This window comes from Homarus americanus, unplaced genomic scaffold, assembly GCF_018991925.1.
Source record: "Homarus americanus isolate GMGI-L3 unplaced genomic scaffold, GMGI_Hamer_2.0 scaffold12810, whole genome shotgun sequence".
Classification (NCBI taxonomy): domain Eukaryota; kingdom Metazoa; phylum Arthropoda; class Malacostraca; order Decapoda; family Nephropidae; genus Homarus; species Homarus americanus.
In genome coordinates, this window is record NW_024749229.1 from 514,872 (window position 1) to 533,626 (window position 18,755).

General features: G+C 42.8%; 1 protein-coding gene across 1 annotated transcript; it reads right to left on the reverse strand.

Moving 5' to 3' along the window:
- Positions 1-684: 684 nt before the first annotated feature.
- On the reverse strand, positions 685-18,364 carry LOC121853318 (extensin-like). Its single transcript, XM_042347370.1, has 2 exons — positions 18,199-18,364; positions 685-1,418 (listed from the first exon to the last, which is right to left on the reverse strand). The coding sequence occupies exons 1-2, from the start codon at positions 18,362-18,364 to the stop codon at positions 685-687; spliced, it is 900 nt and encodes a 299-aa protein (XP_042203304.1).
- Between the last annotated feature and the right edge of the window lie 391 nt (positions 18,365-18,755).

The following is an 18,755-nucleotide window of genomic DNA, read 5'->3' on the forward strand; positions in this document are numbered from 1 at the left end:
TTCAAACGCCCACCATCCCCCCGCCCACCACCCCCGCCCACCACCCCGCCCCACCACCGCCGCCCACCACCCCGCCCCACCACCCTTACCACCATCCCCACGTCCACCATCCCCACGCCCATCATCCTCACGTCTACCATCCCCACGTCCACCATTCCCACGCCCACCATCCTCATGTCTACTATCCCCACGCCTACTATTCCCACGCTCATCCCCACGCCCACCATCCCCACGCCTAATATACTCACGCCTAGACTCTCCATACACAAATCCATTACACCCTAGCTAAACATACACACGCCCATCACGCCTATGTTCATCTTTACGCACGCCCACGCCCACTCTACACATCCATTAGGGAGAGTGACCCCATAACTTACGGATTAAAGGTTTGCGGTGAAAGGTGGTGGTGGAGAGTAATGGTGATGTAGGTGGTGGTGGTGATGATGGAGGGTAGTGGTGGTGATGGTGGAGGGTGATGGTGGAGAGGAATGGTGATGTAGGTGGTGGTGGTGATGATGGAGGGTAGTGGTGGTGATGGTGGAGGGTGATGGTGGAGAGTAATGGTGGTGTAGGTGGTGGTGGTGGAGGGGAGTGGTTGTGGTGAAAGGTAGTACCGCAGATATGAATTATCCTTGGTGCCAACAGAGTCCACAATTGGCCTCAGTGACCCTCCATAATTTGTTACACCTTAGCTTTGTCTTTCGTTGGCTGGTGACGGTTGGTGAGGGACAGGTGGGCGGATGAGGGACAGGTGGGCGGCTGGTGAAAGACAGGTGGGCGGTTGGTAAAGGACTGGTTAGGGACTTTGGGTGGCTGGTGAGGGGCTGTGGGCGGTTGGCGAGTGACTGTGGGCGGCTGGTGCGGGGCTGTGGACTGCTGGTGAGGAGGTTGTGGGTGACTAGCGAGGGGGGGCTGTGGGCGGCTAGTGAGGGGCCTGTGGACGGCTGGTGAGGGGCTGGTGAAGGGCTGTGGACGACTAGTGAGGAACTGTGGGCGGCTGGTGAAGGGCTGTGGACGGCTGGTGAGGGGCTTTCGGCGGCTGTAGAAGGGCTGTGGGCGGCTGGTGAAGGGCTGTGGGCTGGTGATGAACTGTGGGCGGCTGGTGAAGGGCTGTGGACGGCTGGTGAGGGCTGTGGGCGGCAGGTGAGGGCTGTGGGCGGCTGGTGTGTGGACGGCTGGTGAGAACTGTGGGCGACTGGTGAAGGGCTGTGGACGGCTGGTGAGGGCTGTGGGCGGCTGGTGAAGGGCTGTGGACGGCTGGTGAAGGGCTGGGCGGCTGGTGAAGGGCTGTGGACGCTGGCGAGGGGCTGGACGGCTGGGTGGCTGGTGGGGGCTGTGGGCTGCTGGTGAGGGGCTGTGGACGGCTAGGAGGGGCTGTGAGCGGCTGTGGGCGGCTGGTGAGGGGCTGTGGGCGGCTGGTCAGAAACTCGTACCGAAAAAAAACAAAAGGCTTAGATTTTATCACTAACAGATGGAAGAAAAAACCTCATATTGATTACATTAGTTATTGGTATCATTAATCTCGTGGCTCAGTGATAGGATGGTCGCCTTCCAACACCACGGTCACTGGTTCGATAATCTGAATTGTATGTAGGCCTGAAACTCCTCCCCTGTACCACAACCTACCTTGTGTTCACTACATCAACATTACACGAGTATCCAGTATATAGAGCAAACGCCTAAATCCTTCTAAGTGGTTTTATTTTACACACAGTTATATAATTTGTTTATCTAATTTATCTTATTCTTGTACATGTGTTTATTTATTTTGGTGCAGCGGAGGAGCTTTGCTTTGTTTATTGACCTTGAACTGAGGAGTCAACGATGGCGTCACGTTACTTCACATATTATACCATAAAATATAATACAATTTAAGGTGAATATATTATTATTATTATTATTATTATTATTATTATTATTATTATTATTATTATTATTATTATTATTATTATTGTTGTTGTTGTTAGTAGTAGTTGTAGCATAGATCTGCGGCTTAACTAACTCAACACAGCTTGGGTAACGACTTATGTATTAGGATATTTAATTTTAAGGTAATAAAGTGGCGGCGAGGGTGTGGCTTTTGGGGGAAGCTGGAGGCCACATGATAAAAAGTAGTAGTAGTAGTAGTAGTAGTAGTAGTAGTAGTAGTAGTAGTACAATGTTTGGTAATCTCCTTAGTTTAGCTAGTGACATACATTGCTTAGTTTATTTTACGTTTGTTTGTTGGTAACAGCTTTGGTGATATAATACACAGATGTTCATAAACATTAATACAAGCGACCATACAATATAAGCGGTCATACACATGCATATAACTGATTATGCTAATTCAAGTAATTTTACGTATCTAAAATGATTATACACATCAATACAAATATTCACACACAACTAAAAAAACAAAACAAGAGGCAACAACTAAAAAATAAATAAAAAATTACCAACAAATGAGAAAGCACAACAATTACAAAAAAATACAGAAAACATTAACAAAGTATAAGGAAAAAACAACAAAAACAAAAATAACAAAAACATCAGTGAATAAAGAGTCACCACATACAGTCAATGCGATTTATCACTTCTACTATACACGTACACTCTCGCACCAATAAGTATCGGTGCAGGGTGAGATCGACGAGTTCCGAAACGATACGTATACACTGTGATATGTCGGGAAGGTTGGTAAGTGTATCCTCATAACCCCCCCCCTCCACTAGGTGTTGCCATATGGCTGACAATCAGGGCTGCCAACATACGGCTGGAACAACTCGCCTTTCCCATTACCTATCGTCACTGGTCTCAAATTGTTCTCACTACAGTATGCACCGATACTTGTTGTTGCGAGTGTACCTCTTGACACACACACACATCATCACATGTAGTCAGGTGTTCTCTCCAGACAATAAAGGCTTACGGTATATGTTAGTGAAGTGTTAAGTTGTTTGTTGTTGTTATGAATCAGCTGTTTTTGTTTGTTATTAAGAACGTCTCTGAATAATTACATTAAACGTTCTTTTTTTAAGATAAGTTAAGTACTGTATTGGAACAGAGTTTATACAGTACTTAGGATTAATAAAATATTCTAGACGTTCTATTAGATTCAACGCCCTTGTCTCCTGGACGTTTCCTTCAGATGAGTAAATCGTGTGACGGTAGTTAGGTTAAACCTGTGTATGGCGACAAGGCTCAATAAAGCTCAGAAACGTTCTATTAAAATTAATGAAGTTCGATCAAAGTTCTGTAAAGCGAGAAATATAGCACATGAACACAGTCCATCTACGTCAAGAAGTAATAGTAATCAGCTGTAAATGAGGCAGAATAATTATTGGATACTATTTAGAAGCCGAGTTGAAGACTTTTTACAGACACTATGTAAGGAAACTGATATAATTAAAGACAGTGTAAAGATGTTTAAAGAGTTTCGCTGTAGGACCGAGAAACTATCTTCTAAAACACGTTGTTAGGTTTATTGGAAGGTGGCCTTATGATTAGATAGAATTATCCTTTAATTTAAAGTTATTTACAACTTGATGACATATTAGATACGAGTTATATGTTAATGATTACAGTGGATTTAATTAAGTATTTTTTTTTGGGGGGGGGGGGAGGTTTGTAGTGCTACTCCAATATAAATTATTAAAAACGATCATTAAACTTATGGTGGAGACTTAATATATTGTTCTCGAAAGCAGATCCAACTGATGTTTTATTAAGAGATGATCAATAGCAGGAGAAAATGGTAGGTGAAGACTTTCTCTGCTAAAATAAGGTACAGTTAACGACTATCATGACCAGTCTGGTGAGCTGGGTCAGTCTTCTCGCCAAATGATCACCAGTCGAGCAGGCAACGCCCAGCTGGGGACGTCGCTGCCACTCACCGCTTATTTATTGTTTTTTATCCACCTTTTTTGTCATCGCTCATCTTTTCATATTTTCGTCCAGAATATAAAACATTTGAATGTTATTGATATGTGTAACTGAAGCTTTTCACTCCTTATAGTCGCTATGTCTAGTAAAAGGAGAATCAAATAAATTTTGTTTTTAAATGGTAAGTGGCAACTGATGCAGTGTAAACAAACCAGTGAAGGCAGGTCCGCCCCAAGCTGCAAAGTATTAAATTTTAGTACGAAATGATATTGTTGTGCCAAATCCTGTGAGATGCTCGCCTTGTGGAAGAGCGCCATACTTGGCTCTGTTATGTAAATATCCACCTTTTTATTCTTTTATCGCAGGTGACGTGATAAGGGCTAACGCTTGACTATGCATGAGGAAATCGTTTGAGGGGATACAATGCAAAATTTCACAGTGTTTTTTCGTCGAGGCAACTTTTGGCTGGCAGTTTATCTCTTCCTAACAGAATCACTCCAAAACGAAGCAAAATAACTTAATATATCATTTTAATATATTTCTACTATTTATCCCATATTAATAATTTTGTAAGGCATAAAATATTAAGTGCTCCTTTATAAGTAACGGTGAAATACATTATATTATTCCCGCTACTCAGACCTGGTCGTCACCAGTATTGACAAAGTTGAAGAAACGTGAAAAAGATGATAATTAATATAATACTTAACCTAAGGATTTATATATTTTTACTAATGTTGGGTATTAAATTACGTTTTAATAATAATAATAATAATAATAATAATAATAATAATAATAATAACTGTTCTCACTCGTTATACCGCAGAATAAAAATGAAAACCACCAGATGGAGAAAGAGTAGTGCGAAAGAGAGAGAGAGCGAGCGAGCACTATAGTACAAGAGAGAGAGAGAGAGTCAAGAAAAATAAGGAGGGAAGGAGAGAGGGAGAGGTACCAAATAGAGACAGACAGACAATATGAATAATGTTCCTTCCTCTCTGTGCACATTTTCGTATCATCATCTTTATTACCAGGACGAAAAAAGCGAGCAGATAGACATAGGCGTCACTGTACAAACACGGCCAGGGACGGTAACTCTAGCTAGTGGTCAATATATCATGCCCAGGGTGACAGTACAAAGGTTTTACGAGAGCTGGAGAAGAGTGTGTGTGTGTGTGTCTGTGTCTAAATTTCATAGTCTGTTTATCCACCTACCTACCCACCCACCCACCCAACCAACCTATCACCCCACCCCATCTCACCCCACTCATCCACACCACCCTTATCCCACCAATCCACCCACCCACCCACCTATCCACCCACCCATCCATCAAACATAACATAAGATGGTCCTGTCCACCATATTTACACCTGTGACTTCAGCAGCGTCACACCTGTCACTCTGGACCACACCTGTGAACCACACCTGTCCCACTCCCTACCGAACAATCACTACCAACAGGTGTGTTATTTATTACCAACACGAAATTATGTCACCGTGTCATTAGAGTGGTCATATGACATTTAATTAACCTCTTGAGTACGACGTCATCATGCTGAGTACAATAATTAAGTTCTTGAGTAATTTTTTGTAATCACTTGAGAACGATGCTAACGCCATATTCAAGAAATTATATCATCGTACTCATGGGGTTAAGTTTTCTTTCTCAAAGGGTGAAATTATCGCACTCAAAGGGTTAAGTTATAGTTCTCAAAGGGTTAACTTATCGTACTCAAGGTTTATGTTATCGTACTCAAGGTTTATGTTATCGTACTCAAGGGGTTAAGATCTGTTTTTTTATATTTGTTATTTTATCATGTTATTTTTCCTTCAGTTATTAAGTGTTATTTTGGGTTGTTAGTGAAAAGATGTGTTATTATTATTATTATTATTATTATTATTATTGAATATTAGGCTTATTTTCCTTATTCTAAACTTCTTCCCGGTTTTTAATACAAACAATGTGCTTTTTTGCTACCGTGTTTACCGTGTATAGTTAGCCACTACCTCCCATACTGACACAACTGATGGAGGTTTTAAACGTGAGGAATATTTACTTCTCTTTCAGCTTGAGCTTACACTGCCAACTGTCAAGAGTCTGGTCACCAACCTGTTATGGTCACCTTTGAGAAGTCTCCCCCTCTTAGTATTGTGAGTACTCCGTTTTCTGTATTTCCTTTTCTGGTAATTCTCTCCGTTTTCTGTAGTGTTGTCTGTGTTATTGTTTTTGTTTTTTGTTTAATCTATATTTCATTTTAACGACGTTCTATCTTGTTATTATATATCACTTGTTCTTGTTTTATAATTCTCCCTGTAAGAGCGATCCTCCATTTTCTTTATCGTTCACCTCAGATGTTTTCTCATTTTTCGTAATGGAAGTGCTCCGTTTTCTATGTCGTTAACTTAAGATGTCTTCCCGTTTTTTATGTATGAAAGTAATATTTCATTTATTTATTATTTGCTTAAGTTCTTTTCTTTACTTCCTTTGTATCTATTTATTTCATATGATCACAGATTGTAGCTCATTCATACACTCATGCATTCAGACATTCATACATTCTTGCATGTAATATAATATCTAACAGTTGCTTATATAACATTAAGCCTCACTCATACACTCATACATTCAAACATTCTTGCGTGCAATATCTATCCACTAGCTGTTGACTTTACATAATACAAAAATTGCACACTCCGTCATTCACAATCGCCTTATTATACAAAATTCCTCTGAAGTAATAATACGTGACATTTGCCCTCTATTGTCTCAAGTGACGCTGGCATTACCATTAAAAAACTCCCACTAAATGATAACTGGCACCACTAAGGGGGGGGGTGTCGGTAAGGGAGGAGTGTTGAAAAAAAAATGGTAGGTGGTAACTGTCTTAGGGGGGGAAGGGGGATAACGCGACAACATATAAATAAAGAGTCGAGTTTTGCAAGCAGAGCCACTTAAGAGCTGAAGGAGGAGGGGTGAGGATGTAGTGTTGTGTGTGTGTGTGTGTGTGTGTGTGTGTGTGTGTGTGTGTGTGTGTGTGTGTGTGTTTTATTTAATTTATTTGGGTTTTCCTCTCTGTATGGATGGCTATGAGTGTCTGTATCTGTGTCTGTCTGGGTAGGTGTGTGTCAGAGAGTAAGAGTACTGTATGGGGAAGAGCTGAACATGTTGGAGATGCACTGAACATGTTGGAGGAGGCACTGAACATGTTGGAGGAGGCACTGAACATGTTGGAGGAGGCACTGAACATGATGGAGGAGGCACTGAATATATTGGAGGAGGCACTGAATTTGTTGGAGAGGCACTAAACCAGTTGGAGAGGCACTGAACATGTTGGAGACACTATAAATATTGCAGGAGGCACTGTACAAGTAGTAGACACTGCAAATGTTGAAAGAGAAACTGTAAATGTTGGAACGCTGGAAAGTTTCAAAGGGAGGTTGGATAGATTCATGGATGATAGAGAGTGGTAGTAACTCTCGACAGGAGCTGCCATGCACAGGGCCTATTGCAGACTCCTTATTTTCTTATGTTCTTATGTTCTCAAAAGGCTCTGCTAATGTTGTAGGGTGCACCTGGGCTGGATGTACCTTCTTATCTATAAACGTTCTTAATGGGCCACCAGGTATATGGGAACTACCCCATACACCAGTGGTCAGGTCAGGTCAGGTTAGGTTAGGTATAAATCATGTTACGTCACCAAGGGTTAAGCCAGGTCAGACTAGGTCAAATCACTATGTTGGAGTTCCCTAGATAGTAATAGTAGTAGAATGACGCCTTGCCTCTCCCTCCCTGCCTCCTCTCCTTCCTCCCCCTCTCTCCTCCTTCCCTACCTCTCTCCTCCCTCCCTCCCCCTCCTTCCTCCCCCTCTCTCCTCCTTCCCCCTCTCTCCTCCATCCTCCCTCTATCTCCTTCTTTCCTCTCTCTCTCCTCCTTCCATCCCAACCCCCTCTTTCCATCCCTCCCATTCCTTCCTCGCCCTCCCCCCCCCTCTTCCCCAGATGTATAAACTAGGTCACAATATTGGCGTAAAAGGGAAGAATAGGCACTGCCGCCCAGGTAAACTTTGGTCAGTCAGTCAGCCAGCCATTCAGTCTACCTGTAATTAAATATCCATTCTAACTACAGTCACTTTCCTCCTCCTGTCGCTCACGTCTTCGTCTTTCCCTTTCTTGCTACTTTTTTTTTCATTGACATATCACTTTTTCTTATTTATGTCACTTTCCCGTATGTCACCTACTTTCTTACTTATTTTTCATTGAGGTACTACTTTCCTGGTCTCAATAACTTCCCTTGTATAACCTACTTTCCTACTTCTTTTTCCATTTGACACTCTTATTTTCCTTGTCTGTTGGTTTCCTTATGTCACTTTCCAACTTATTAATTTTTTATTGATGCTGTGTACTACTTTCCTTGTCTGCTACTTTCATTTTATCACTTTCTATCCTACTTTCTGTTACTCTCTGCATTCACACATTACTTGCGTTTCCCCAGGTATTTTCCTTCTCCGAGCTACTTTCCTTATTCCAGATACTTTCCGTCAGTCAGTTACTTTCCAGTTATCTGCTACTTTTCATCTGATACTTTCTTATCCCGCTATATACTTTCTTCATCTTACCTCTCTTCTTCTCCCCCCTTATTTATCTTGTGTCTCCTCTACACTACTTTTGCTCCTTCTAATTCTCTTCCTCTTCTTATATTTCTTCCTCCTCCTACACAATACTTACATTTCACGTGTGTTAATAATAATAATAATTAACGGTTTATTGAAAGAGCCAGGCAGCCGGAATGTTGAAAATATACAGTTACATAATTGGGGAATGGGTCTCTTGATTTACAAATAATATACACGTAACATAAGTGATACAAATATGATGTATAACAACTAGGTGGGGAGAAGCTCAAACTATAGGGCATTTCAACATAGTGACAGTGCAAAAGTAAGATTGATTGGGAGTGAATACACTGGTTGATTACAAGTTATTGATAATTTTTACAATGGTTGGGACTGGGCTGTTCTTATAGCGATCAGTTTGTGCTCGTATGGGCTGGATGCGGTTGTGGTGTCGAACAGCAACTCTCGGACGAGGGATCTCGGGTGGTAGTAGGAGCCGGTGTCGAGGATGGTGCAGATGGTGTGTGTATGGGGGGCATCCTACCGTGTCTAACAAACATTACACAATACCCGTCAGTGTCGTAACCCTAGTGAGTCAGTCGGTGTTAAGGTCTGTCGATTTATGTTTACGAGTTACTGAGAAACATATTATGTCGTAACTTAAGTGCGTCATTAAACAAGACTCTTGGTATCACCAGTTAAGGGTATATATATATATATCACCAGTTAAGGGTATATATATATATATATATATATATATATATATATATATATATATATATATATATATATATATATACACACACACCAGAAGCCGCCCACCATGCAGTCAGTCTATCTATATATATCTATCTATCAATCTATTGTAATAACATCCTACTCTTCGCTGTAAATTAGCCTTATCTCTTATAGTCATGATTGTTCTGCATTGTCCTAAAACACACACACACACACACACACACAACACACGCACGAACACACACACACACACACACACACACACACACACACACACACACACACACGGGGCCTAATGTTACATAATCAGAGGCATAAATAAAGTGTAATCACCGAGAACACTCCGGGAGGCCTGGTTGTGGCGAACATAGGAGTGACGTCACCTGTAAACAGTGCCTGGAGCGGTTAGACACCATTTAAGGTACTCCAGTATCGCACCAGAAAGCTCGCGCGCATCTGTTCTGACTCCGACTGCCACTTCGGCCACACCATCTCACGTTTTTGTAGATGTATTTTCATTTGTTTTTCTTTTCTTGTTGAGCTCATGTTATCTTTTGTTTTTGTTAGCGTTGTTCGAATTGGTTGAAAGATGTGTATATTGGTGTAGAATGTGTTTAAGGTCCCGTTCCGTTAGTTGAGGGAAGTTGGCTAGCAGGTCTTCAGACAGCGGGGCTCCTCCGTACACAGTGACTCGTAACAGGTGGAAATAAGTTTGTTCTTTTTGAGACCATCGAGTACTCTGACACCTGGAGACTGTTACTAAACTCAAAGTTCTCAGCGAAAAGAGGCAGTCTAGAGATAACTGACCGAGAGATAGACCGAGGCGAATGAAAAAATCAGTCTCGTAAGTTCCGAAATCTTATGATGCTCTGGGATTTGTCACCCGGGTATTGTGCTACTGTTGCCACAATGTATCACTCCGCTTCTTTATTTTCCTCGGAGTTGTTTAACCCATTTCTTGCCCATTTTCTCCCTCCGTCAGGCTCATGTTATCTCAGGTGGTCACAGGATATCACTAGTGTGTTCCCGGTGTGTGTTGTTGTGGCGTTAAGTGGACGAGGTCACGGAGTAGCAGATGTCGGTTGCAGTATCACCTCCATCTGTGAGAGAACCTTTAAAGGCTGGTGGGGCGGTGAGGGGGTCTGGCCTTACAGGCTTGTGTCGCCTGTTTATATATATCAACCGTCTTATTCCTGTCTAATGTAAACATAAATTTAACAATGGATTGAGGGGATTAAATTATGTTTGTTTTTTTAGACGGTTTATATAGTATTTAAGAGATATATTTCCCGGATTTTATGGTTGGGGGTGACTGGCTAGAGGCATGACATAATCGGCCAGTGTTGCCAGTCGCTGGGGGAGCAAGAGACCCCTCCCTCCCTCCGTACAGTATATATCTCTCTCCGTGTCATAATATTTACACCCCGACAGCCAAACACATCGGTAACGTTACAGGAAGCACTTGACAGGACGACACGTTGGCCGCGTTGATGGCAAGACAATGGTGATTTGATGTCTGATAGGAGAAATTCTCTCTCTCTCTCTCTCTCTCTCTCTCTCTCTCTCTCGTGTTATGATCTTAATCTCTCAGTTTAAGAGAGACAGAGATATGTGGCTTGAGAGAAGGTCCTCCTTGTAACCTGTTTAGCTGAGGAAGAAGTAATAGGGTTTTACTGAATGTGTGTGTGTGTGTGTGTGTGTGTGTGTGTGTGTGTGTGTGTGTGTGTGTGTGTGTGAGTGAGTTAAATTACATTACTTTGAACGAGTCTGGATTATAACAGATTATATTTTAAACAGTGGTCAGTTATGTTAGGATTATGTTAACAGCTTCAGATTATTATAGATCACCTAAACAAAAATTCCCTCGGATTATCTTCAGTAAATCAACACTACATCACATTATTTTGACTGTTAGCTCAATAAATTGTTTCATTATCAATATCATTAACTAAATTAAACCACAAAGTGAAGATGGGTTAGATTACCTTAACCCAACCCAATTTAACCTTATCTGACCTAACTTGGAATACAGTGCATGACTTGACTAAATTTAACCTACTTTAGGAAATGTTAACTAAGATTATTTTGTACATGTCCAAACCTAATTTAACCTAATTTGGGATAGATTATATCATGGATACTCAACTTCAACTGAACCTAATTTGGAGGAGGTTATATATTTAACTATAACCTAACCAAACGTAGGCAAACATGGAATATTACATAATAAACTATAACCTAACTTAACCTAACTCAACTAATTGGACGATACCTGCTGGGGTTCTGTCCAGTGGGAGATTGTGTGTTGGGTATTAGGTTATGTCCAGTGTACCTTCACAAAGTGTCAGTGGTACAACTAATGACTACTTGGTACAATTCTTGATTTGTACAGTACTGTCCATTACTACTTGGTACAATGCTTCACCTGTTGTACCATCAGCCAGACACCCATTGGTGGTACATATAAGACACACAATGCATGGTACAAACCTCGGCTTACTTTATCACCATGGAAACACACGGTGAGCGGTAGTACACAAACAGACCTCATCTCCGCCACCCCTCTCAGCCTGCCTTGTTGAGGGTCTCTCAGGATCAAGCTGCTGTGGATCCACTCTAACATAGGCCTCTCGTCCAACAAAGTCAGTGATGAACACAATCTAGGGCCCTAAAACAGAACCCTAAAAACTTTAATCAGGAAAGAACTTGTTGATGGATTTGAAGCCAGTAGAGAAGTGCAAACAGGCACTAATCAATCCATTGTTTATCATGATGAAATGTATCAAGTGAAACACGTATATGGAGTAAGTAACAAGATCACTAGATTACAAGATGTTGTTACCACTAAACTAAGGTTAGGATATAAGTACCTCTGGCAGTATGCCCCTCAGGCAGATGTGAACAAAACTAAACTTAAAGTGTGTGGCCAGACATATGGCCACACACTCCAACACTACGTCTTGACTGTTAAAAAATAGAACCTTATAGGGATAGACCCAACCACACTGTGTATGCATTGACACAGCACTTGATCTCTGATGGCAAGATAGGCGATATACTAAAGCTGTACATTTCGCACCGATTATGTAATTAACTTCTTTGTACAAAACTTAACGAACAGTGAACTATAAAACACTCACCGCCACACCATCCTGAACACTGGTGTCTGATAAACACCTTCTGTGACCTCTGCTTTGTCATCCTTCTTACGCAACCACTAACAGAGTGAGTATGGGGTGCACTATAAACTAGCTGCTGTCCACAGCAAAGTTAGAAAAACTCAGTTCCTCTCCCCCTACCTCACTGTCCTTCCCAGCGCCAGTTGTACAGGTACTCATGGGTGTACAGTTGTACAGGTATACACTGGTGTACAGTTGTACAGGTATACACAGTTAAAGCTACAATTAGTGCTTAGCGGTCAATGTTGACCTGACCTGACCTGACCAGACACACCCTGTCGAACCGTCCACTCGCCACCACCACCATAAGAACATAAGAAAATAAGGAGTCTGCAATAGGCCGGTTGGCCTGTGCATGGCTGCTCCTGTCGAGAGTTACTACCACTCTTTATCATCCATGAATCTATCCATCCTCCTTTTAAAACTTTCCAGCGTTCCAGGTAAGGTACATGGACAGGGCCTTTTGTGGTAAAAATAAAAATAGGATGAGGGTGTGTTTGCCAGGAGCTGGGGTGGGGGATATAATTGACAGGATGGACAATATCTTGTCTGGTAATGGGAACAAACCCATTATCTGCCTCAGTGCAGGAGGCAATGATATTGGCCGGTGTAGGAGCGAGGAGCTTCTTGATAAGTTCAAGGCAGCTATAGATCGTATTAGGTCTAAGGGGGGGATCCCTATCATATGCGGTGTCCTGCCTAGAAGGAGAGTTGGCAGTGAATGGTTGTCAAGGGCGGTTGGTGTCAACGACCGTCTTGACAGATATTGCAAGTCAATATCTGTCCCATTCATTGACAACTGGGACAACTTCGACGGCAGAAGGGACCTTTATGCTAGGGATGGGGTGCACCTGTCTCGGGATGGGGTGGCAAGCCTGGCTGGGTCTCTAGAGGGGGCAGTTCAAAGGATATCGAAGTCTTTAAACTGCTAGGGGAACATATGGGCACGGGGGTGGAGGAGACTGCAGTGGGAGCGTGTAAACAAAGTAAGTGGAGTTCCCCAAGGCTCAGTACTTGGACCATTATTATTTACTATATACATAAACGACATAGATATCGGCATAGACAGCAGCATAAGTAAATTTGCTGATGACACTAAAATAGGACGTGTTATTAAATCTGACGAGGACTCCGCAAAACTACAGGAAGATCTAAACGAATTTTTCGAATGGCCTGAAAAATGGCAGATGAAATTCAACGTGGACAAATGTAAAGTACTCAGTATAGGAGATGTAAACAGGGAAACCAGATACCAGATGAACAACGATGCCATAGAGAAATCCGACTGCGAGAGAGATTTAGGAGTAATGATAAGTAGGAACCTCAAGCCAAGTAAACAATGTGTTTTTGCTCGTAACAAGGCTAATAAAGTACTTGGGTTCACACAAAGGAGTGTTAGTTACAAGACTAGCGAGGTCATCCTAAAACTGTATCTTGAGCTTGTGAGACCACACCTGAATTATGCAGTTCAGTTCTGGTCACTGTATTACAGGATGGATATAGAATCATTGGAAAGAATTCAGAGGAGAATGATAAGACTAATCCCGGGCATTAGGAACCTTGAGTATAGAGACAGGTTAAAGTATCTTAATTTGCACTCCCTCGAGAGACGTAGAGTGAGGGACGACCTGATAGAGGTGTGTAAGTGGAAGTCAGGGCTAAACAAAGGGGACATTACAAAGGTACTCAAACTATCCAACCAGGAGCGAACTCGTAACAATAGTTTTAAATTAGACAAATTTAGATTTAGGCGTGAAATAGGTAAATACTGGTTTGGAAACAGAGTAGTGGATGAATGGAACAAGTTACTAAATATCATCATTAACTCGAATACGCTGAATAGCTTCAAACATAGGTTGGATGCTTATATGAGCAATAGGGGTTGGGTGTAAACGGGACTGCCCAGTATGGGCCAATAGGCCGGCTGCAGTTTCCTCCATTCTTATGTTCTTACAAAGTTGCTAAGCTTGTTCCACTCGTCCACCACCCTATTTGTGAACCATTTCCTTCCTATCTCCCTCCTAAACCTAAACTTATCCAACTTAAATCCGTTGCTACGAGTCCTATCCTGCTCGGATATTATAAGAACTTTATCTATATCCCCTTTATTGATTCGTTTCACCCACTTAAATATTTCTATCATATCTCCCCGCACTCTTCGTCTTTCTAGGGAATGCAAGTTTAGTTTCTTTAACCTATCTTGATATGGAAGGTTTCTAAGTCCCGGAATCATTTTCGTCATTCTTCGCTGCACCAACTCCATTGAATTGATATCCATTCTGTAAGAAGGGCACCAGAACTGAACCGCATAATCGAGGTGCGGCCTGACTAGCGCAAGATATAGTTGCAATAAGACCTGTGCACTCTTATTACTTACACTTCTAGATATAAAACCTAATACTCTGGTTGCCTTATTTCGAACATTAACTCAATGTTTTCTAGGCCGTAGGTCCTGGCTTACAAGTACCCCTAAGTTTCTTTCACAAATCGACTTCTCTAGGTTGATGCTGTTAGGGCTGTATACATTGACAGTATTTGTTCTTCCAATATTCAGTACGCTGCACTTGCTGGTGTTGAATTTAATTTGCCATTTTTCTGACCACTCCTGCAGTTTATTTAAATCCTCCTGTAGTTCATTTGCATCCTGCCCTGAATTAATCTGCCTCCCTATTTTGGTGTCATCCGCAAACTTGCTTATGTCACTGCTGATCCCAGTATCTAGATCGTTTATGTAGATTATGAACAAGAGTGGGCCCAGTACTGACCCCTGGGGAACACCACTGGTTACACAACCCCACTCAGATTTAACACCATCTACGCTGACCCACTGTGTTCTATCGGTGACCCATGATTTTATCCAATTTAAAACTTTCCCTCGATACCATGAGCCTTAACTTTTCTCAGAAGCCTCTGATGCGGTACTCAGTCAAATGCTTTGCTAAAGTGTAAGTAAATAACATCGTAATTTTCGTCATTATCTACTACCTCGAAGACTTTCCTAAAAAAAGGGACCTCACATGGTGTAGTAGCTCCCTCACAGATGGTATTATGGGGGACCTGATGTGGTGTAGTAATTCCCTCACAGATGGTGTTATGAGAGACCACGTGGTGTAGTAATTCCCTCACAGATGGTGTTATGAGGGGCTTCACGTGGTGTACGAATTCCCTCACACATGGTGTTATGAGGGACCTGACGTGATGTAGTAATTCCCTCACAGATGGTGTTATGAGGGACCTGACGTGATGCAGTAATTCCCTCACAGACGGTGTTATATGAGTGAGGTGTGGTCCCAGTCCTTCCCATCGTAGACGGATTAACACATCGCTGGTTGTTGTTGGGTCTCACCGGCAGTTATTACTGGGTACCTGGGACCTTACTGTGTGAGGCTGTTACTGTTGAGTTGTTCTCACTGACTTAAGCGCTGTTCACCACTGTTCACCTCTGTTCAACACTGGTTCCATTCTTTTCCTAAATGAAATTGTAACTTCCGGCGAGAACTTGTTGATATTCCGGTGGGGAGGAGGGTTCAGGGGGTGGAGTTGGTATGGGCCAACTTAACAGTTGACCTGGCTGCTCCCAGAGGAGCGCCAGGTACGTCTTGACTCTTTGTTTCTTATATTTTTGTATTGAAAGCTTTTGTCAATCAAGTGACCCACTCCCCGCTTCCACTACATGTAACCTATCACCTCTGTTCAGTGTATATTTTCAGCCTTCGGGCTGCCATGTTATCTTAATAAACCGTTAATTTTTATTATTATTATTATTATTATTATTATTATTATTATTATTATTATTATTATTATTATTATTATTATTATTATTATTATTATGAGTGTATATAGACAGGGCAGGAGTTCTTCATTTCCCATTTTCTTCTTCTCTTTGGGTCTCGGGAGTCAGTGCATCATCCTCCCCATTCCCGGACAGTTGTAACACAGACGGATGCTACAAAAACATGACATGAAAACTTTTAAAAGCAAATTGTCTCCCAGGCCAGGTACTGTATGTTTCTATGGTTACTGGGCAAGGATGCAAGATGGCGCCAGGATATCACGTGACCTGACTCGATCAATCACGTTAGACCTAACTTGAGACCGAGGTGGCCAAACTCTTTCTACTCTATGACGCAGTTCTTCCCCTACCCCACCACCCCTCCCCCACCTCACCACCCCTCCCCCACCCCACCTCCCCCTACCCCACCACCCTCCCCCCCCACACCACCACCCTCCCTCTACCTCACCACCCTCCCCCCACACCACCACCCCTCCCCCACTCCCACCACCTCCCCACCCCACCACCCTCCCCTCTACCTCACCACCCCTACACCACACCACCACCCCTCCCCTCCTCACCACCACCCACCACCCTCCCCTCTACACCACCACCCTCTCCCTAACAAAAACAACTCCCCCACCCTCTCTCACTCCAACCACCACCATCACTCTTTCTCCCCCAACACCACCACCGACTCCCCCAACACCACCACCATCACCCAACACCACCACCATCACCCAACACCACCACCATCACCCCAGCACCACCACCATCACCCCAACACCATCACCCCAGCACCACCACCCCTTCCTACCCCCCCCTCCCCCGTACAGTTGCTCATTGACCAGGATCAGGCGTATAAATGAACCGGTCCAATGGTAATCGCTTCACTTTGGCCAGCCACCTGCATAACAGATGATCCACAATCGCCTTACCTGTCCACACAAAGGTCAAGATGGCCATATTTGTACCTCTGTGACAGTCTGTATGCATGGTCGGTCCAGAAAATATCCCTTTGTCTTGTGTTCCGAAGATATGTTAAAAAGAATTTGAAGCACAAGAGTAAAAAAATAAAAAGAAGGATAATTTTTACGACGGGCTGATAGTACACTAGATGTTTATATGGTGCTGTGATGTGATAAAACTACCTTGTTCTTTGGTTATGTTGTTGGCCTATTTCTTTCCTGCAGGTGGAGGTGGGAATCTGCGTCGTTTTGGTGTTCGGGGACAGATCGTGGTGATGGTCGTGTTCGTGGTGATGGTCGTGTTCGTGGTGATGGTCGTGTTCGTGGTGATGGTCGTGTTCGTGGTGATGGTCGTGGTGATAGTAGCAGGGGAGTGTACACTAAACAAACACACACAACCATTCACGTCGACGCTTCACAGTATTGAGGGAATCAGATTAAACAGAATTGACAGTCGAGACTTTGATCAAAGCAATGAAAGTCGACGCTCAAAACAATGAACCAAGCCACTCAATTGAACTAGCTGAGTGGTTTGTGTTCAATGACGTTCATGAAATAAATCTTCCGTGAAACTGAATCGAGACATTATTTCGACGCTTATGAACATTTTCTTTTTTAAGTTTTGTAACTGGTTCAGATATCTGTTGGTAACCATAAATGAAGTATTAGAAATTCTTAATTCATTTTGGTTAAGTAAAGTCTATAATTATATATGGTACAAAACCGCCCCTCTTAGTCATATATCTGTACTCAGGTAAGTGTTCTCTAATGAAACAGAGTGTAAAGTTTCTTTCTGTTTAGTTAATGTTAAGCGAATGCTTAATTTCCAGCGTCTACTCATCAGTCACTATCAAACTTAAATTAATATATATGCCGGCTGTGTATACTGCCTCAACCAAGTACCTGCTGAGTGTGTACACGTCTGCCAGGTACTGTACATCCTTGGTAGGTGGTGTGTACACGTCTGCCAGGTAATGTACATCCTTCGCAGGTGATGTACACGTCTACTAGGTACTGTTCATCCTTGGCAGGTGGTGTACACGTCTGCCAGTTGCTGTACATCCTTGGTAGGTGGTGTACACGTCTGCCAGTTGCTGTACATCCTTGGTAGGTGGTATAGCCTGGGGCATGTCCAGTGAGGTAGATGCCAAGGCTAACGAGCGACCGAGGCCCACAGTGTATTCCAACATGGCAACACTAGCCTGGCCCTGCCACTGGCCGTTCATGAAGGACGGCCGCCCATTGCTAATTGACCCCACTTTTTATCCTCATTAACACGTCCTTGTATAGAAACCAACAACGGATTTTGCTCAGACATGTTTATTAGTTAAGATAGCCTGAAATGGCGCCACCGGCAGGGTCAGTCTCGTGAAAATACGCAGAAAAATCTATTATTTTGTGGGAACCCATTAAGCTTATTAATTTTACCCAGACCCGCGGGAACGTATATGATTTCAGTGAAAAAACGCAGGAAAGAAGAGAACATCAGCTTAAAAACGCGTGAGGGTAGAATTGTATTACCATAAGCACGGCAAAATGCGGAGGGGGGGAGGGGTAAATCAGCCTCGCACGAACGTAAACAAACGGGTCACGTGGAGACCTAAAGGTCAAGTTGTG